The sequence below is a fragment of the Pollachius pollachius genome (assembly GCF_949987615.1).
Source record: "Pollachius pollachius genome assembly, chromosome: 14".
Classification (NCBI taxonomy): Eukaryota; Metazoa; Chordata; class Actinopteri; order Gadiformes; family Gadidae; genus Pollachius; species Pollachius pollachius.
In genome coordinates, this window is record NC_136947.1 from 11,756,615 (window position 1) to 11,777,897 (window position 21,283).

A 21,283-nucleotide genomic window follows, 5' to 3' on the forward strand; every position below is an offset into this window, starting at 1 on the left:
CTTCCCATTCCATTCCTCCTGTCTTTACAAACCTGCACATCCATTCCTGGGGGAGAGAAACCTCGCGCAAAAATATGCTCGCGTTACAGAACTGCCCGCGCGTGACAGAACAACATTCCGCTGGCTGCGCGCCATCCCTCTTTACGGAGGAATGGGCGATGTGCTTAAATACATTTTTTATAACAATGACCATCTTGATTATGTTTTCCAAGCACGACCGAATGTATTTAAGGTACGCATAAGACTATAATTTAGAGGGAGCTTTTAGTCAAGGTCAGATGAAGAGCACCACCACTGGATCCATTGTAGCCTGGCTGCATGTGTGCTGGGTAGGCGGAGGGCGCATGGGCCTAGCCCTCCGTGGGACGTGGGCACATTTGCATGATTTAGCAGGTGCATAACTCACGTATCATCGTTTGACTCAATGTTTTGGGCTCAGTCATGTCGAACCGTCAATCAAGTGTTTTTTGTTACGGAGAGGATGAAATTATTGCACCCTTCCTAGGCTATATTGTCATCATTTTCATTCAAACATATATCATAGTTTCCGTTTTTCATGTTTACATTTTGCATAGGGCGTTATCCGATCAAGGCTATGTGAATTTTACGCACTGGACGACAGTCCTTGGTATTTTATTATAAAGAATACTGCTCTAACGTGAGAACTATAACGGTTTATGCGAGACAATGCCAAGGTTACGGTATGTGACGTTATTAGCTATAATAACCGGATGTCTTTCATCACGGGGAAAGTTGTTTTTTTTCTCATTTCTCAGATGATTCCTCCAAGAACAAAGGGAAAGCTCGAGCTGACCTTCTCTTGACGCTGCAAGGACACGCGCCCACCGCTGGGACAATGGCGACACCTGTTGGCCAACTGGTGTGACAAATTTTCGTCGAGGGTGCATATTTAAAAATACCCTGTACAATATTCTTCGCAGAGGCACACAAAGATCAGGACAATTTGACTGTTTCATAAGGATATTTCAAAGTTTATTTTCTTTTAGAATATTATGATTATAAAAACCTATACAATTTATATCATTGCGTTCAAATAATGTCGTAGGCCTACGCTTTTATCAGTTTGATACATTGCGGGTCACCAGCTTCAAACTGAACAGTTTCCGAAGCCATTTTAAATAGCAAGCATGCCTTAAGTTTAATAATTACAATTCATATTTACATATATTCCCGTATTTAATTATTGTTACTTTTATAAAAAATAAATTCTCTGTATGTACAAAAGAACTTGCATATGATACAATCCCAACTGCCCAACAAGTTCCTGTCAAAGGGACTGGATGGACTCTTTCACAATAAAGCATTTTTAAAAATAACACAAATATTAAGGATATAAACGTATGCGTATATATACACACTTTCCAACAGCAATAGCGACATTTGTGCACAATTCTTAAACATGAGATTCTCATTGTCAAACCTTTATAAATTAAAAAGAAAACACAGTGTATACTGAGTGCACATAAGTGGTTGGTGCGTGTGTGTGTGTGTGTGTGTGTGCGTGTGCACGCTTTTCAAGCAAGTTTCTAGTGTGTGTACGCACGTGGTTGTATGTGTGTGTGTCTGTGAAACGTTGACATTGGTAGCTTGTGTGTGTTTGTGTGTGGGTCTCCAGATGTGTATAAGTGCCAGTGTGCATGTATGTATGTGTGAGTCTGTGTCTGTGTGTTTGTGTCTTCCAGTGTACGTGCCAATGTGGAGGAACATGTTCATGTGTGCGTGAATGTGTATGTGGGTGTTTGTGTGCGCATGTCCGTATGCACGTGCGCGTGTCCGTTCATAAGCATGTGTGTGTGTGTGTATTTGTCCATGAGCATGTGTGTGTGTGTGTGTGTGTGTTAGACGTCCTCAGCAGCGGGGCAGCGTGGCTGTGGGGTGGGCGTGTACACCGGGATGCTGATGTCACTGATCTCCTGCGTGACGCGCGCCGCCGCCGCCGCCGCCGCCGCCGCCGCCGCCGCCGCCGGGGCCTCGGGGCCGCTGCGGGGCCCCGGGGTCACCAGCACGTAGTCGTACTCGGTGTGCAGCACCTTCTCGTACACGCTCTGTAGGCCCAGGGTCTTGGGCAGGTGGGCCTGGTAGTAGTGGTCCCGGCGCTGGGGGTCCCGGGGCAGCGAGGCCGTCTTGGGCAGGCTGGCGAAGGAGGACAGGGCAGGGGCGCAGGGCGGGGCAGCGGGCGGGGCCGGGGACCTGGCCGGCGAGGGGGGGGGCATGGGGGGGTGGGCCCGCACGGCCGACGGGCTCCAGCAGCGGTCCGAGTGGCCCAGGATCTTACACTCGCTGGTGCACGCCCACAGGCCTGGGGGGGGAGACACAGGTTAGTTCCTTGTTGATCAGAACCCAAAAAAAACAATCATAATCTAAAGCCTATTTTTGACGTTTTATGACAATCCAAACTGCCCAACAAGTTCCTGTAAAATGGACTTAATGGACTCTTATAAAACACAAATATTAAGGATATAAACGTCAGGTTCTATATACACACTCATACACTGTTTCTCTGTCATTTGGTCCTCACCATTCTGGCCGCCCATTGGTGGAACCATCGGGACTTCTTTGTGTCGGCCGGTGTCACCGCTGACGTCACTGTCGCTGTCGTTGAAGTCGCTGTCGCCCTTCCCGCTGTCCTTGCCGCTGAACACGGGATCCCGGGCCGATATGGTGGTGTACGAGTTGCCCTTCCAGATAGTGATGGGTCTCACCGCCTCCTTGCTATTCCCGTAGCCAGGCAGAGTGGAATATCCCTTTGGGAGAGAAGGCACCGATACAGAAGTTAATAACCTTGATTGAATTGTTATAACGATGTAACAAGCGTGTAAAGAAGTAGAAGTGCCCTAAAGTTCAACACCCACTCACCTCAAGTTTATTCCCTCGAAGCTTGGTGTCCGACTCGTACACGCAGGGCACCTCGCTGCCGTCCTCAGAGGCCGAGCACATGTCGCCCCCCCCGGGGTGGGCCGAGTTGAACCCGCCGGCCTGACTGGTGTACGAGTGGGTGTCGAAGCCCCCCACCACGCCCGACCCGTGGAGCGGCAGCAGCGGGTTGTCCGCGAGGTTCCGGCTCCTCTCGAGCGTGCCCTTCTCCGCGTACGAGTCGCTGTCCTCTCCGCTCTTGTCTCGCTTGCGGCGGTTGCAGGTGGTCGCGATGAGGATGATCGCGAGCAGTAGGAGCGTGCAGCTCCCCGCGAGCACGACGATGATCACCACCGACAGGTCCCACTGCGCGTGCACCTCGTCGCCGCTGTTGGTCTGGTGGTACACGGTCCGGTCGCTCGGCGGGGCGCCCGCGATCACGAGGAAGTGGAGCGTGGCCGTGGAGGTAAGCGCGGGCCGCCCGTTGTCGCTCACGGTGACGGTCACGCTCAGCGTCTCGTCCACCTCGTGGCTCAGCGCCTGGTTGAGGTACACGTCCCCCGTGACTTTGTTCACGGAGAACACGGACGCCTCGCTGGTCGCCAGGCCGAAGGACAACTCTGAGTTCACGCCCTCATCCGAGTCTCGCGCCTCCACGCGTGTGATGACGTAGCCAGTCGGCGCGTCCCGCGGCAGCAGAACTTCTGCCGAACCGTTGTGAAGGGCCGGGTGCACGACCACCGGCGAGTTGTCGTTCTGGTCCACGATCCTGACGTAGACGTTGGCGCTGCTGGTCAGCGGCGGGGACCCCCCGTCGCTGGCCGTGACGCGGAGCTCCAACTGCTTCATCACCTCGTAGTTGAAGCTCCGCAGCGCGTAAAGCGAGCCACTGGCGGGGTCCAGGGACACGAAGGTGGAGATGGGGGAGCCCATTAAGTAGGTGTCCGCCAGCTTGTAGGTGACCTTTCCGTTCTGCCCAAGGTCCAGGTCCCGCGCAACCACCGTGCTGATGTAGGCGCCGGGCGCGTTGTTCTCCACCACGGCCACCTCGTACACGGGCTTGCTGAATGCGGGCGCGTTGTCGTTCTCGTCTGTAAGCCGGATGGTGTACTGCGTAATGGTCCTGAACGGCGGGGAGCCCAGGTCCTCCGCCACCACCGTCAAGTTGTACTCGGGGATCTTCTCTCGGTCCAGCGGGTTCGTGCTCACGATCATGAAGCTGTCCTCGTACGCCTGCTGGAGCCGGAAGTGGTCGTGGCCGTACAGGGTGCAGTGCACCTGGCCGTTGGCGCCCGAGTCCCTGTCCGAGGTGCTGACCAGCGCCACGAAACTCTCGCGCGCCGCCGCCTCCGTTATGTACGCGATGCCCGCTGTGATGGAGGTCATGGGGGTGATGGAGATCTCTGGCGCGTTGTCGTTCACGTCCTGCACCTGCACTACGATCTTACATATGGCCGGGCTGGGGTTCGGACCCAGGTCGCTCGCCTGCACGTCGAACTCGTACGTGTTCTTACTTTCGAAGTCGATGGGGCTCTCGAGCGTGAGGCGGCCGGTCTTCCGGTCCACTCTGAAAAGTTGTCTTATCTCGGCCGGTACCTGGTGGCCGAACCCGTACACCACCTCTCCGTTCAGTCCCTCGTCCGGGTCCTCCGCGTTCAGGTCCAGCAGCAGGAAGCCCACGGGGGCGTCCTCGGGCAGGTCCACGGAGAAGCTGCTCCGGTCGAACACGGGACTGTTGTCGTTGTAGTCTTTCACCTTGACGTGTATGCGCGTGGTGCCCGAGCGGGACGGGTTGCCGCCGTCCATAGCGACCAGGTCCAACGCAAAAGTAGACTGAGTCTCGCGGTCCAACTCCTTCATGAGCACGAGCTCCGCATATTTAACCCCGTCGGCTCTGCTGAGCACGTCGATGGAGAAGTGGCTGTTGACGGAGATCTGGTAGCTCTGGATGTAGTTCACCCCCACGTCCTCGTCCACGGCAAAGTCCAGCGGGATCCGCGTGCCCACCGCCGTGTTCTCCGAGACGTCCAGGCTCGACTCTTTCCGGGGGAACTCGGGGGAGTTGTCGTTGATGTCCTTGACCTCCACCTCGACGTGCACGAGTTTGAACTGCTCCTTGGAGAAGCTCACCACGTCAAAGGCGATCGCGCACCGCAGGGTGTGTTTGCAGATCCTCTCGCGGTCGATCCTCTCGCCGATGGCCAGCTGACCGTCGCTCTCCCGCAGGCGGATGAACGAGGAGTTGAACTGTTTCATCATTCGGAAATTGGTCTTGGAGCCCGACGAGGAGGCATGCGGGGAAGCCGAGGAGGCGGAGGAGATGTCCTTGGCTAAGTTTCCGATCACCGTCCCCGGCGCGTCCTCTTCGAACGTCTGATACTTCACCGTCTTTGTCTGTGTCAGGGTCGTTTGGCTCGCGAGGAAAGCGCACAGGAGAATCGTCCTCTTCCACCCTGACGTCTCCATGTTGACACTTTACCTGGAACCCGGAGGAAATCTCTCACACAACTATCCACACTGAAGTTGAAGTGGGGTTGAAATAAAACATGTGCTGGCAAAGTAGTTTGTTTCCTCGGGTTGTTTTCCACACTCTCTCTCTTGTGTAAAAAGCCTGCATTTAATATTCCTTAGGTTTAGACAATGCGCAAGAGTCACGAGCGCTCCGCTGTCAGTCCTCTAGGTGTCCTCTCCAAGCGCGAGAGGGCTGCAGTGGCGGGAGGGTTTATAAGGGAGCGGCATGCAAATGAGCTGCGCTGTGACCAATCCGCGGCCGAAAGAGAAAGGGGGGGACTTCTGAAAGACCTCTAAGCCTGTTTAGAGATTCCTGGACTGTGCGCAGAAACTTGGCATCGAAATGTGGGCTAAACTCGGGGCTTGATTTAATACAGCTATAGTTACCGTCCGTTGTTTATGTTCCCGGGGCTGTTAAATGAGTCTGCTCAGCGAGACAGGGGGGGGCAGGGAGATGCGCAGTGTCCCTGAGATAAAGGACAAAGCGTTTCAATTGGGTCTGTTCTTCGGCTTTCATTCAATATAAGGAGATTTATGTCCGCGGTGTGCACGGACGTCGTCCACGCGTCGAGAGTAACATTGGGGATGAATTCTATATATGGCCGTCCTAATAAATTGACCCCCGAGATGTTTTGACCTGTTGCTCTCCAACGCCATGCCGTCCTTCACCGGGCAGTACTACATGTTTTGAATGCCCTCTATAGTACCATTCATAAACGGTCTTGGGACGTAACGGAGCAGGACAACGAGAGCCACGTGCTGAGCCGCCCAGAGAGCGCGATGGAGGCAGAGGATGTAATTTAATTGCTTCTTTATTAGACTTTCCCTTAATGTGCAGACGATCTGAGCCATTCACCCCGTGCGTTGTAATCCACTAATTGTTTTGAGTATCAGATCATATTTGGAGTGAATACAAATGACCAGACTCCTTCCTACATAGATATTATTCAAAGTCGGCCTCAGACCCAGATCAGCTCACGAGATGCTCGTGTGAGCGCGAGAGGGGCTTTTTAAATTGAAGCCGGTTTAAAACGCTTGTCAGCTTCTCTCTCTCTCTCTCTGACTCCCTCTCCCTCTCCCTCTCTCTCTATATGACCTCGCCTGCCAGAACAGAGGGGCGCAGGTGAGGTGCGCGCGCACACACATACACACACATACACACCCCCGAACGGACGCACAGACACGCACACACAGACACACACACACAGACACACAGACACACACACACACACACACACACACACACACACACACACACACACACACACACACACACACACACACACACACACACACACACACACACACACACACACACACCCAGCCGTTAGAAATGGGATTTGGCTGTAAACGCGGGTGTGGGGATTTGTCAGGATTTCCATAGTGAGATTATATCAAAGGCCCATGAAGCCCTCGTTAGTAGCGGCGGTATAATGGCGTGGCAGGGCCTCCCTTTGCAGCCGTCCGAGGCTGCATTGTGCCCGTGAGCCGGCCTACGGGGACCCTCGCCCCTGCTGCTCTCATGCAGCCCCTCGAGCCTAACTGCAGCATAATGAGACTGAGCCCCATGCAGTCTTTGTCCCGCTGCCTAGACCTGGCCGAGGCCTCTCCAGCCCACCACTCGGCTCCATTCACGGGACGGGTGATGGGAGATGAATTGACGGGGACATGCGGGGCACCCCCCGTATTAAAATACATTTAGGGAACGGGACGGGGGACCCGTCACGGCGCCTTAAGAGATTTTCTCTTTCTTATCCTGGGGAACCCCCTCCTCCCCTTTATGGCCGCGCTGTCAAATACGAGAAATTGAATCGGGCTGTTTGTGTGAGTGTTTGGCTCCAACACTCACACAAGCACTCCCGATTCCAGCTTTGAGCTCTTTATGAGCAGCACTCGCCTCGCGCAGAGCCTAATATCAGTTGGCATGTGCAATGGAAAGCCCATCTGCCACGTGAAGTCCAACAGGAGCCACCTGAATGAGAGTTCAACACGCCCCACCGAACATATAACAATTATGAGGAGTCAGGAGAATGGGGTTATAGTATTATCATAAAAAAGCCCGAATGTTGCCAGGAACCTTTTCGGTTGGTTCTGTAGCCTACATATATATATAGGCCTCTGTTCTCTCTTCACTTTGAACATTTTTTAGAGGGGAATACACTGCACGCGGTGGGTCCATTCAAGTCTTTATAAGGGCTTCACTGTGGGGTTTATTTTGTCCGGACGTGTGAAAACCCTCGTATTTCTCGTACTTCTTTATGCTTTTGGGGGCGCTGCATTCTAATGACATTCTAATGCCGCTCGACATTCTCTCACTCACAGTGGAGGGGGAAATAAGGGCGCAATCAAAAGCAAATCACACTGTGTTCACACTCGCCTTTGCGGATTATGGTGTGTGTGTGTGTGTGTGTGTGTGTGTGTGTGTGCGTGTGCGCGCACGTGTGTTTGCGTGTGTGTGTGTGTGTGTGTGTGTGTGTGTGTGTGTGTGTGTGTGTTTACGCGCGTATAATATGTGCTGCGGCGTACTGTGCGCGTGTCTGTAAATGTAAGTCTTTCGGTGCAACTGGGATAAACACGGATCGAGAAAGAGAAACAGACCACCAGTAAGAGTAGAGCATCTTCAGCGACAGCAGACAGACTTTCTTAACTCAAGAGCTGTCCTTTGAGGAGACAGACGCACACCGAGAAGCGGTTCTTTCACGTGATTGTAATGTCACTCTCCCCGTCTGCACGCGAGTTCAACAACAGTGGAATTAGGGGGGAGACTAGAAAATCCCCTCCATTCTTCACGCGAGGTATTAGCATTTTCTTTAAAATTATATATATTCGAAGAACCCCCCCCCCCCACCCTCCCCTGGCCCCACTTCTCCCTCCTCCCTCCCCCTAGCATTGTGGTCCCATTTGCTCGAGTGATCGTTGGGTATTTGCGGTCTCGAGTTGGTCGCCCAATCCCTGCCTCTTGTCGGGGCTTAACTATTGAGATGGAAATGGCCGATTTGGGCTCCATTGTTCACAAGATAAGCGCTAGGGGAAAGCCTGGGACAGGGGAGGGGGGCGGGGTGAGGTTGGGTTCGGCGGGGGTGTCCAGGCCCCACTACGTGGGCACCCTGGCAACCCCCGGCTAACCTTTGCTTAACTCGCGTGCCATCACAAACACACCGCTCTAATTAGTTCCCGCGTGTGATTCAGCACTAATTATCTAATTATCGCCCCTCGAACCAGATATGTGCGCTCGAGAGCCTGTCCTGGTAATTGCTGGCGCTCGGACCTTTGATAGATATGATTAAGAGTGAATGCGACCGTTCAGCATCACAAGGGAAAGTGAAAGACTAGTGTAACCCTGTTAAGGGGCCCTCCGACTGAAGGGTCTTCGAGAGCGGAATCGATTCAAAGGGAAACGTTTGCAAGACACAAAAATAGTTCCCTGTATGACTACGATTTAATTCACCTGTTCAACGACTCATTGGTCACCGACTAAATAGCCTACGTGCCTTCAAGAAGCGAGGGCGCATTAAGCCGCGAGCATTTACGCGTGAGAAAAAAAACAGTGAAAAGGATTGTATTGACCGGGAATTTAATGTGAGGCCGTCACTACCCTACAGCCTTGGAGCAAGGCATTGCATTTTTATTTTCTAAACGGTCGGTCTGCTCGGCCGCTTCATCTGAGCTCATGAACAATTCAGTATCTTGCATAGGATATTTCTTTCACAACTATTGATGAACTGTAGCCTGTGAATCAACTTAGTGAGCAGCCCTACAGGAGGCGAAATCATTGGCTCCAACAGCAGGCTGGGCACTATAGCAGCAGAGTGTCCCCAGACTGGTTACGTCCAGTCCCACAAAACATTCGCTGGCTGTTGTCCCACTGCTCTCTCTCCCCGTTAACTCGTCCCCCGATCCATCACCTACAGGGCCCATCTGCCGCCGATGACCGCAATACTTTGAATAAATCCCTCCCAACTAAACAAAACGGTTAACACCTCATGAATACAGCTCTTTTTACTTTTTACACCCCGTACACATATTGAGGGGGAAACTTTTAGGGCAGTGTAGAAAGTAAGGCAAAGAAATCTGTCTTGCGACACTCCCACCTCGCTTCCACTTCATTACCGGTATTGTGCTCAGTGGCGGGCAATCTGTGCGTCCGTCACCGCGCGGCCCCGCCAGCTTTCTAATGACTTTCCAATGATGATTTAAAGGGGAGTCTCTCCCCTTTTTCCCTCCGAACTCGTCCATCCTCCCTCCTATTCGCCTCGTTTCTTTCACAGTTTTTTTTTACGCTGCCTTACTCTGCTTTGAATCTCATCAGCCTTTTGTCTCGCGCTTTCTCGCATCGTCACACCGCCCGCCAGCAAAAAAACACCCAGAAAAGTCACTGGCATTTTGGCAGAACGATTCAGCTCAGCGGAGGTCACGAAGGGGAGCGCACATAAAGATTCACACATCACGGCTGAATGAAGGCGGTGACTGGGGCCTAAGTTATGGTCGAGCAGGGCGCAACTCTGGCACATACACGCATAGTGAGAGAATGTGTGTGGTGTGTGCGTGAAGGGTGGCTGGGGGGAGGGGGGGGGAGTCGGGGGGGAAGTCGGACAGGAGGTCTGTGTCTGTCGGGGATGTCGCGTGAATGCAACTTGAATGCTAAAAAGTGTACAGTCTGTTCCCATCTTCGGCAGTTGGGATTGTTTTAATAGACAAACAATTCCTTTGTTGATTCAAATGAATTAACTTAGTGGTCTCCAATAAAAGAACAGAGGGTACAATGTGTGTTTTTGTGTATGTGTTTGTGTACGTGTTTGTGTGTGTGTGTGTGTGTGTGTGTGTGTGTGTGTGTGTGTGTGTGTGTGTGTTTGTTGGTGTGTGCGTGTGTTTGAGGTTTTTTTTGCAATGGTGCTGAAGATATGCATGTGTGTGTGTGTGTGTGTGTGTGTCTGTGTGTGTGAGTGGGTGTGTTGCTCGTGCACATACCTGATGGTGGGAGTGGGCCAGATTGAGCCCTCCTTCTACAACAGATGGGTGCGGATGAGTTAAGAAGTGTGTGTCTGTATGAGAGTGAGAGTGACAGTGTGTCTGTGCGTGTGAGAGAGTTTGTGTGTGTGCGTTCATGCATGCGCACGTGTGTGTGTTTGTGTGTGTATGTGAGAGTAAGTGAGCTTGTCTGTGTGTGTTCTAATAGCGTGTGTGTGTGTTAGAGAGTGAGTGGGAGTGAGAGTTTGTGTGATAGAGAGTGTGTGAATGTGTGTGAATTTGTTCATGTGTGCGTGTGTGTACGTGAGTAAGTGTGTGTGCGTTTGTGCGTGTGTACGTGAGTAAAGAATGCCCCCCCCCCAAAAAAAAAGCCCCCGATCCCTGCACCGTAAACCACCCCGACATTTGCATACACAGACCCTCGAACCAGCTCCGAGGAACGGGAGGCTTCCGTCCGGTTCATTACATATTCATGAGCTGAGGGTTAATTTATGCAAGGAACACTGAAGGCAGCCGTTTGTGCCATAACTACAACAGCATGTTCACTCTCTCTCCGGTGTGAGTGCTCATCAATACACAGGAACATGCTAATGCCATACCCGCCATGGCACGCGACGGGCGCTCCTCGCACGTCCTCTGGGCCGGGGCGAGAGAGTCGCTGTGTTTGCGTGAGTCGCTCGAGGTGCGTAAGATAGATCGGAGCGGAAGTCGTTCAACTTTGGACAATAACCCACTAACCTACTTTATAGAGCCCGTGAATCACGCACTGTGTTCGGTGGAGGCATTAACGATCTGAGCCTGAAACGGCTCTTAAAGCACCAAGTCAAGGCTCATCACTCCTCTCACACCTCCTTCTCCCTCACTCTCTCACCCTCTCAATACTCCTCCTCTTTCTCCTCCTCCTCCTCCTCCTCCTCCTCATTATCCTCTTCCTCCTCCTCCTATCTCATTCTCTGATGTCTCCCTCTCTCACTCTCACACACACACACACAGAGACACACACACACAGACACACACGTTGAATACCTCCCACACCTTATCCCTCGCTCTAGCCATCCCTCTCAGTTTCATTTTTCATTTGGTTTTAATCTCTTTCCCTCTCTTTATCTGTTCCTCTGTTGCTCATTCTCTCCTTCTAACCCTAATCCATATTTCTGTTCTTATTATTTGTGTCCCTTCTCCCCTCCCTCTTTCATTTTCTGTTTTTCTCCTACTCTACTCAATCTTTCCCCTTCATATCATCCCCTTTCTCTCTCCCTCCACTCTCCTCACTTTTTCCCCTCTCCCCACTCTCTCTCTTTCTCTCTCTCTCTTTCTCTCTCTCTCTCTCTCTCTCTCTCTCTCTCTCTCTCTCTCTCTCTCTCTCCCTCTCATCCTCTCTACTTCCACTCTCTCCTCACTTTCTCCTCTCTCCCCACTCTCTTTTTTTCCTTTGCTCTCTCTCGCTCCCTCTTGTCCTCTCTCCTTCCACTTCCCCCAATCTCTCCTTCCCCCCATCTCCCTCTTCTCTCTCTCCCCACCCTCTCTCCTCCCTCTTTCCTTCCTTCACTTCTTCTTTCCCACCTCTCCCTCTCTCCCTCAAACTCATCTCCCCCTCTGTCCCGCTCCCCCTTACTCCTCCCTTTCATATCCCATTCTCCTTCTCCCTCCCACCATTCTTCTCTCCCTGGTGCCTCCCTCCAGCACTGTAATAAACTTTAGGGTACTGAGCAGCCTGCTGAGCTCTGTAAATGTGACTTGGGAGAGGCCAGGTAAAGTCAATTCAGTTGGCCCCCAGCTTCTCTCAGCGTGGCTCACAGTTAACTCAGTGTATTGTGGTGGGACGGCCTATTTATAGAGTCCCCCGCCATAAACAATACTAGGAAATTCTCTTTGAACAGGAGGGAGCAACATGCCTCATGAAGAACAGACACCCCCTCACTGAGAACAAGCGTGTACCGAGCGCACACACTGGGATCCACACATGCACACACACACACACACACACACACCGGAAGAACACGCACGAGCACGCTAATTTGCATAAACACACACACACATACATGCATGCAGGCACAAACTGGCGTGCGCGCACACAAACACACACACACACACACACACACACACAAACACACACACACACACACACACACAAAGACACACAATCAAACACAAACACTCACACAATTGCTTGGCATCATGTGATCAATGTGTCCACAGCCTGGGTCTGGGGGCTGTTAGAGGAAACTCGTTGGTTCTCCTTTGGGAGTAAACACACTGAAGAGGACTAACCACATGCATGTGTCTACACACACAACAAAACGCCTGCCGTGCACACAACGCCCCCACTAACAACTACCTCCAACACTTCACACACACACTTCACACACATACACACACATAACAATACTTGCACCCAAACCCAGAGCTCTTATTGGGCAATGCGGGGTGTCACTCGCCCCTAAGCAACCAATGCAGGATGAGCAAAGGCCGAAAAAAAATTAGCACATTTCGGCACATGCCGAAAAAGTTCTCTCCCTCGCACTCTCTCTGTCTGTCTGTCTTCTGTCTGTCTATCTGCCTGTCTGTCTGCCTGTCTGACTGTCTTCCTGTCTGTCTGTCTGTCTGTCTGTCTGGCTGTCTGTCTAGCTGTGTGTCTCTCTCGCAGTCTCCCCCTCCCTCCCTCTCTCCATACTCCCTCCCTCTCTTTCTCTCTGTCTGCCTCTCTGTCTGTCTGCCTACCTGTCTGACTCTCCGCCTGTCTGTCTGTCTGCCTGTCTGTCTGCCTGTCTGTCTGCCTGTCCGCTTGTGTGTCTCTCTCTCAGTCTCCCCCTCCCTCCCTCTTTGACCGTGCTGTCAGAAGCTGCCTTTGTTTTCAATGCTGTGTGTTGTTGGGCTGAATCATTCAGGAGCCCCTGTTCTCCTTCTGCTCCGTCTGAGGGAGAGGGAGACCGCTGCACCCCCCTTCTCTGATCACACAGAACCCCCCGCCACGCCTCTTCTTCTTCTGTTGTTGTTGTTTTGTTGTTGTTGTTGTTTTTCTGCGACTCCGTGTTGTGTTGTGCAAATTGAGTAAGGCTCAAAGCCCAGGTTCCTCTTGACGAAGGGACCACTAATCCGTTAGAATGACCGACTGAGTCGTCGGCCAGAGAACGGGGCCTCCGTGTTCACACGGAGAACTGTCCGCTTTGGTGGCGGTTTAAATAAGACTCCTCGGTCGCCTTGGAGATAACAAACAGGGTGAGTTGTCCCCGGTGCACACACACACACAAACACACACACACACACCTACGCACTCACACACAGACATACACCCACGTATGCACACATGTGCCCACTGACACATACATTATGCATACACACACACACGCACACACACACAAACACTCATAGTGACCCCCACACACACATATATATTCAGACAAACAAGAACGAACAAATTCCCCTGTACAAACACATTCAGATACAGACCAATTCAGACACAAACACACACACACACACACATACACACACACACACACGCACACACAAACACACAACCACACACACTCAGCAGGCAACACCCAATTATCTTTTCCTACAACGAAGGAGAAACAGTCAAACGAGTGTGGTCCAACACACACACACACATGGACACACGGACACACACGGACACACACACACACACACACACACACACACACACACACACACACACACCCACATAAAGAGGAGAAAAACATATTCCACTGCAATCCCTTAAAGACTGTCCTCACAAAAGGAAGAAAATGTAGGCTATTTGGTAAAAACTACAACCCTGTGCCATCAAAGGTATCCCCGCGGACGCCTCTCGCTGCTTGATCGCGCCCGCGCCGTCTAAGTGCCCTATTTCTCCTCATAAGCATCTTTGTTTGCCACACTTTTGTCTCTTTCACGTCACCGACAGGAAGAAGAAGAAGAGGAGGAAGAAAAAGAAAAAAAAACACACCGGCGCCGCCCGATTCATCTCCGGAGAATGTGAGTCACTGCGAAGACGACGAAAATAAATAAATGTAGAAAACGATATGAAACGGGGGGGGGGGGGGGGGGGGGGGAGGGGGGGGAGACAATTGGATGCAAACTCTAAAACTCACGGCTTTTCTGTTGCCTGAGAACAGAAGGTTGACAAAGTTTTACGGGAGGCAACCGTGACTTTGTGCCTCATTAGACACAACGGCTGTTCTATATTCAGGGCCTCGCTGGGGCTTACAGACGCCGCCACCGGGCTCAACGCGCTTCGTCACGCCGCGACGAGACGGCCCTCGTCTTTGTGTCGAGTGCTTTTTGTTGGGAGGAACTCGGGGATGGGGGAGGCACAGGGGCCGTATGCAGGGGTCTTATCCCGCCGGCGGCCATCTTGGTTCTAAATGCTGGCTGGGCGGGACCTCGATGCAGAAGTCCGCGTTGAGTTCCCTGTGGCTCTTGACAGAGCGGATGACCTCATACTATAGGGGGGGGGGGGCGTCGTTAGGATACGGACTGTCGGAGAGGCACTCAGGTTTATGGGTTGTTAGTGGGACTCAAACACCCGTCGCTGGCGATGGCAGTAATGGCATGCTTTAACCCATCAGCTGGAGAGGACCTGCTGGGGGCTGTCTTGGATCATGCCTGATGGGGTTTTTGATTCGATGCTGTGTGGTCTCTGTCGTCCATCGGCAACTGCCCTGACTTCATGCGGCGATTTGCTGTCCAAAGGCATTCAGTGGGAGGACTTCTAGTGGAGGGGGCTGTGCTTGGGGTACTATTACACAGGTACCCTTGTGCAAGGCACTAAAACCCTAACTGACCTCCCTATGGGGTCGGTGCCTTGGGGATGGCTGCATGTTGAATGAGTAACGGTAAATGAATGAATGAATGAATGAATGAATGAAGGTGGTTTTAGTGAGTGGGTGAGCAGTTTATACATTATCCTGAGTTAAATGCTTCCTTAACGTGCCCTTATCTTGAAGAAAAGAAAGGTATTAGGGGTGGGGGAAGATAAAAGCCTCATTTTGAAGTGTTGTTATAGGTAAGATACCCTTTAAATACATATAGGAATAACAAGAATCGTGCGTGATTTGTGAAAAGAAACATTCACTACATTAACACTTATTGACAAGACCTTGGTGACAAGTAATCTTTTTATTTACCGACTTCATTGTATCCACAGGATTGTCAAACACCTTCCAATGCATACAGCGAACCCAGTATGATGGGGGTGGAATCAGGCCCAGGTTTTTGCATACTATACCATTTCATGTTGTGATCAAAGCGGTTTGATATCAGCTGTTACTGCATCGGAATATCAATGCTTCATCTGTCTTATCTGGTCCTAAAAATCACCTTGAGCTGGCAAGCTGTCGAACAACAGAGACCAGCGAGCTATGGAGAATATCTAATAGAATATAGAGTGCAGCCAATTACCGGGAGATGTGGTTTAGTAGGCTATACCGCTCTACTGAGACTATTCTAAAGTTCAGAAAGAGCCGCTTGTTTAGAAGAATTCACTGAATTTATAAACCGCAAAGTAGTGCACAAAAACCCCTGCAAAAATAGATGAGAAGATTGGGATATCCTCTAAAAGTTGTTGTTTCAAGCCTCTGCCCTAGATTCGTTGTCGTTTTCTTCTTTGATAAACTCACGGCGAAAGCGTAGGCCTATAACAGTGATGCTGTTACATGGGGAAAATCAAAACTCGTGCGCGGCGACTTGTTCAAATGAAGTCATGATCACAGACTTTGAACCGATGATTAACATTAATTTTCCTTTTAATCTCCTTCCTAACGTCCCGATGAAAATCGGCCGCGCTTGTTAGGCGTACTAATGCAAATTGTATAGGAGCCATTAAGATGTGTTTAGACGCTTTGTGTGCACTAAAGACGGGAGTATTTGTCAGGCAGATGGACGCAGCTCCCCCCCCCCCAGATGTCTCCTCTATGGCGCACACTGCCAACGCATTGACCAACCAGAGCAAAATCACTAACACACCGGAACCGAGTGGTCAATAACGAACGAGGAGCACAATACACCCGCAGCGGAGCTCGAGCTGTCCTCTCGGTGGCGCGTGAATCACTCCATCGTTGGTTTGTATTTTTTTTGGAAGGAGGGGTGGGCGGAGATGAAAAGCAGAAAGGGAGCCCTCCATGCCGTGCCGTGGCTCAAAGGCCCGGATGAGTGATGGCCAGCGCCTGTGAAGATCCCCGGTGGTCATACATAAATGAGGAGGTTAAGTGACTCATCAACGGAGCAGTCACACACCCACGTTCGCATGTCTTCACTTTATAGCGAACGGAGCCGTGCAGCAGTGCTGTCACCCTGTTTGTAAGCAGGCTTTATTCCTCTATGTTGTTTTGCCGCGATGTTTAGGCCTACTATCCAAACGTTCAATTTGCATGTTCAGTCCCACTTTGGACGCAATCGTAGTAAATTAGATTTCAACCGCGTTAGTTGAATTTGACACACTCCTTCTGCTTGTACCTTGCTGAACAGTCGTGCTGCCTGTCACTTGCATAACGCACGCAAAACTACCGCTATTAAATAATTCACTTTCAATTCCTTCGAGGCCTCGGTGATTAGACGCACAAACATCCTCGTTACTCAGAGCCAGATCCCGCCACTTTAACGGAGCGATCCCGCAGGAGCCCCCGCGTGGAGCGGAATGCGCGCGAGGCAGGCAGGTGTAAATTTAAACTGTTAATGAGGCGCATCAAAAGCATCAAAGGCGCGCCTTGCTGCGTCATTCTGTCGCGAGACTATAAACCAAACAAAGGCCATCTGAGAGTTTTGCCTCGCTAAACGGTACCGAATGGGCTCGAGCAGCGGGCGGTGCATTGTACCGCGCGCCCCCCCGCGCGGACCGACCGAGGCTAAGTAGCCACGTCTCGAGGGTCTATGGACTCTTAACGAGACAGATGATAAACATTATGGTACTTATTTTTCCTTTCCTTTTTTTTTTTTTTACATAGAACGACCTGTCGACCCATTGCGACATCGTCTGACTGGAACATCGGGCTGGTTCTCATCCATCTGCCCGGATGCCAGACACTGACATAAAGACTAAGTGTCGGCGCGCAGCATGAAAGGTCTCGGGTTCAAACCCAGCGGTGTCTTTTCTGTGTGCAAGTGTGTTTGCACGTTCTCTCCACTCTCTTCCCCCCCCCACCTTACATGATGCACGCGATGGTAACATAACAAGACATGTGACGCTTAGCGAGTCATTGAGTTAATACAAGGTTGAACAAAATTCGTTGAAAAAAGATAGAATTTTAAACTATACATATTTAATATGTGTGAGACAGACTATGTGGCCCGATGAGGTCATAGTCAATTTTATCCACAATGAATTACAGTGAATAAGATATACGTCATTAAGAGCAGGTGTGGGTTGGACAGATTGCTAAAGGGTGCCTGCAGGTACCCAGGTTTAGAGGACATTGGGGATGGTACCCAGAACCTTGTGTCCTGGAATCCAACCCCCTTATCAAGTGGAATCCCCAGAGCTGGGGAAGAATCTCTCACTGCTTCATCACAGAGGCTTAACACACATGCACTGCTGCATGCACACTGTTCTCCATTCTCTCTCTCTCTCTCTCTCTCTCTCTCTCTCTCTCTCTCTCTCTCTCTCTCTCTCTCTCTCTCTCTCTCTCTCTCTCTCTCTCTCTCTCTGTCTCTCTCTCTCTCTCTCTCTCGCACACACATTCATCCATGGAGACTCTCACTCTCTCTCTAATTCTACTGCACATGTACAATGATCTGAACTCCAGCGTATTCATTATACTATGTACATACAATGTATATACATGTACGATTATATATTATGTTACACTACCATATAGGCCTGCAAAGATACGTTCTTTCCCTTATGTATCTCAACTTTGTCTGTTTGGAAATATTTTATTTAGCTTTTCTCCCTTCCTTCCGTTCTTTTCACTAATGCCTATTTTCCTTCTTTCCTTCTTTCCAACTATTGCACTATTGGACTATTGCACTACTTCAAACCTAAAGAAATGTAATCTCATTGGAAAACTTGTTCAACATTGTTATGTTTGCTGGCCTGATGTGAGTCCTGTTTTACAGCGTATGGAGTATAAGATCTTTTTAAGGGTTGGACTGAATGAACGGGTTGTCTTGGCTGTAGGATCGAGTGATTGTGTGTGAGATTGTATTCCGTTACCAGCCCCTTTTTGAATTCTTTGGGTTCCTGGATCAGCTGGTGAACATAACATATACTAACTTTTGCTTATTTTTCCATACTGCTCATCAAATGGTGTATATATATATATATATATATTTCCATATATATTTCCATACTGATTCTGTCAGTGATTCTGACTCCTTGGTGCGCGTGATAGAAATTCCCCAGTGCGATCGAGTCCACCTCATAGCCAGTCAAAGCCGATCCCTGTCCAAATAATCTAAATGTCTCTGTCGATCAGAATGAAACGAATGAAATAAATAATTGAATAAACGATTTAGTTATTCCAAGGAAAAGCGGGCCCCGGTTTTGGCAGGCTCGCGGTGAGTGACCTTTCCACTGTGGCAGGGTGGTGCTGGTATAGCAGCGTGGCGGTGGAGGACAGGGTGGTGTAGAGTGGGGGGGGGGGGGTCCTATACAGAGAGCGCCTGCTGCAACGCACGGAGACCGGGCCCAGGGCTTAGGAGAACAGGGTTTGAATGATGAAATACGCTCCCCTGCGCCTTAAATAGCCGGCCTCCCTGCCAGTTTTGGCTTGGCTTGCATTTCAGTAAGAATAGTGAAAAATAGAGAGGTTTACCAAAGAGACACAGTGTGTGTGTGTGTGTGTGTGTGTGTGTGTGTGTGTGTGTGTGTGTGTCTGTGTATGTGTTTGTGTGTGACTTTCTTTATGTCCCCATGTGGGTTTCTGCATATCTTAGTTTATATGCATGTGTGTGTGTGTGGGACTTTCTTTATGTCCCCGTGTGGGTTTATGCATTTGTAAGTGTAAGTGTACTCATGTGTGTGTCTGTGTGTGTGTGTGTGTGTGTGTGTGTGTGTGTGTGTGTGTGTGTGTGTGTGTGTGTGTGTGTGTGTGGGCCTGTTTGCATATCTATTTATATTTGTGTGTGCGTGTGTGTGTCAATCTCTCTGCCCGAGGGCTGGACTTGTGTGTGTGTGTGTGTGTGTGTGTGTTTGCGCTTGTACATGTCTTGTAGGTGGTTAAAAAAGAAAGCCTGCTTATGCAAATGAGCTAGTGTGACTGCCCGTTGGTCATGCAGAGCGTCGAAGGCGCCGCGCTCTGAGACTAGCCAGCAGCTCCAGCACAAGCTTCGCCGTGGCGACCATCAAGTCGTTGCCGTGAGGGCAGGATGAAGTGAGGATAGTCAACTTCCTGTCCGGCTTCCATCCGGTTGGACAGCCGACGTGTTCAGTGTTTGGTGTGTGTGTGTGTGTGTGTATGTGTGTGTGTGTGTGTGTGTGATCGTGATGTGGATCTCCCCCTCTCCTCCTCCACTCTCTCTCCCTCTCCTCCTCCACTCTCTCTCCCTCTCCTCCTCCACTCTCTCTCCCTCTCCTCCTCTCCCACCTCTCTCCCTCTCCTCCTCCACTCTCTCTCCCTCTCCTCCTCCACTCTCTCCCCCTCTCCTCCTCCACTCTCTCTCCCTCTCCTCCTCCACTCTCTCTCCCTCTCCTCCTCCACTCTCTCCCCCTCTCCTCCTCCACTCTCTCTCCCTCTCCTCCTCCACTCTCTCTCCCTCTCCTCCTCCACTCTCTCTTCTCCTTTGAATTAGATTTCTGTATTCGAACAGGGACAATGTACAAAGAACATTATCCTTGTGTAAAACAAGGAGAGATGTTATGCACCAGGTTTTAGCAATTTACTATTTAATGCAAATGTCAGGACAGCCTCTCTGTTGGTTTCCATTGGTTTAGTACATGGTAACAGTATTCCAACTTTTAGAGTGAGACAGGAGTGATTAGCCCATTTAACAACATTTTCCATTCCCCTTGTTCATATGGTGGTGGCTAACGCTGCACTACATAATTACATACATAAATATGTACGCACAGATACACCGATACATGCATACATAAATGATACACAGATATAAACCTAGACACACACACACAATACAAAAAGAATACATGCAAATCATTGAGGTATGAACTGGAAAGCAACGGTCCTAGAATGGAGCCGTGTGGCACTCCCATGGCACAGGCTTTTTGATCATTTATTGCTTATCAGCACACACTGTTGGGCCCTTTAGATATGATTGACCCAGCTTTTTTTTGTTACGGAAAGGTCATAGTTAGTTTGTTGAGTTGTATTTGGTGGTTTACTGTCTCAAAAGCCTGTCGCAGATCCAGGATGACTAAGCCCACCCTCCTCTATGGAACATTGCTGTAATGACCTCCGGGTAGTAGAGTACCGTCTCAGTGTTTATTCTGAATCCCAACACCAACGGGTTTAAAGGGGCCTTGGATTCAAGGTGTGCAATCAGTTGTTCTGCTCAAACTTTTAAATGACCTTTGAGATTGTGCGGAGGAGGCTGATGGGGTCTGTAGTTGCTTACCTTCTGTTTATCTCCTGATTCTTGTACAGGGGTTATTACAGGGCACTGGGGAAAGTGCTCTCGGTAAAGGTCTTATTATTATTTGAGTTATTAGGGAGGTTATTGTTTCTCTATGCTTTTTTGGAAATAGGTATCAAGACCCTATAGGCCCTTTGTTTTGGTGTTTGCTAGGGTTTAGAGTGTTTTGTGGACCTTTGCCTCATTTGTAAGTGTCTGATTTAAAGAAGATCTGTTGGTTCTGACCCAATTCCAGGGAATCATTTATAATATAATAATAAAGAAGGGTTGCAAACAGCTACGTTTTAACTTGAGTAGTAACTTTTAGTGGAAGCTGTATGTAATCACACTTCTGTTTTACCTTTAGTTAATTTGTCAACGCTTTTCCAGGTTATTTTATGGTTCCCTTTTGTGTTCAAGAACC

The 21,283-nt window shown here is 50.3% G+C and overlaps 1 protein-coding gene across 1 annotated transcript; it reads right to left on the minus strand.

The window, feature by feature from the left end:
• Positions 1-1,859: 1,859 nt before the first annotated feature.
• LOC307086128 (protocadherin-8-like) lies at positions 1,860-5,340 on the minus strand (the record flags this gene model as incomplete). Its single annotated transcript, XM_079751188.1, has 3 exons — positions 1,860-2,320; positions 2,540-2,765; positions 2,878-5,340. The coding sequence occupies 3 exons, from the start codon at positions 5,338-5,340 to the stop codon at positions 1,860-1,862; spliced, it is 3,150 nt and encodes a 1,049-aa protein (XP_079607314.1).
• Positions 5,341-21,283: the final 15,943 nt, after the last annotated feature.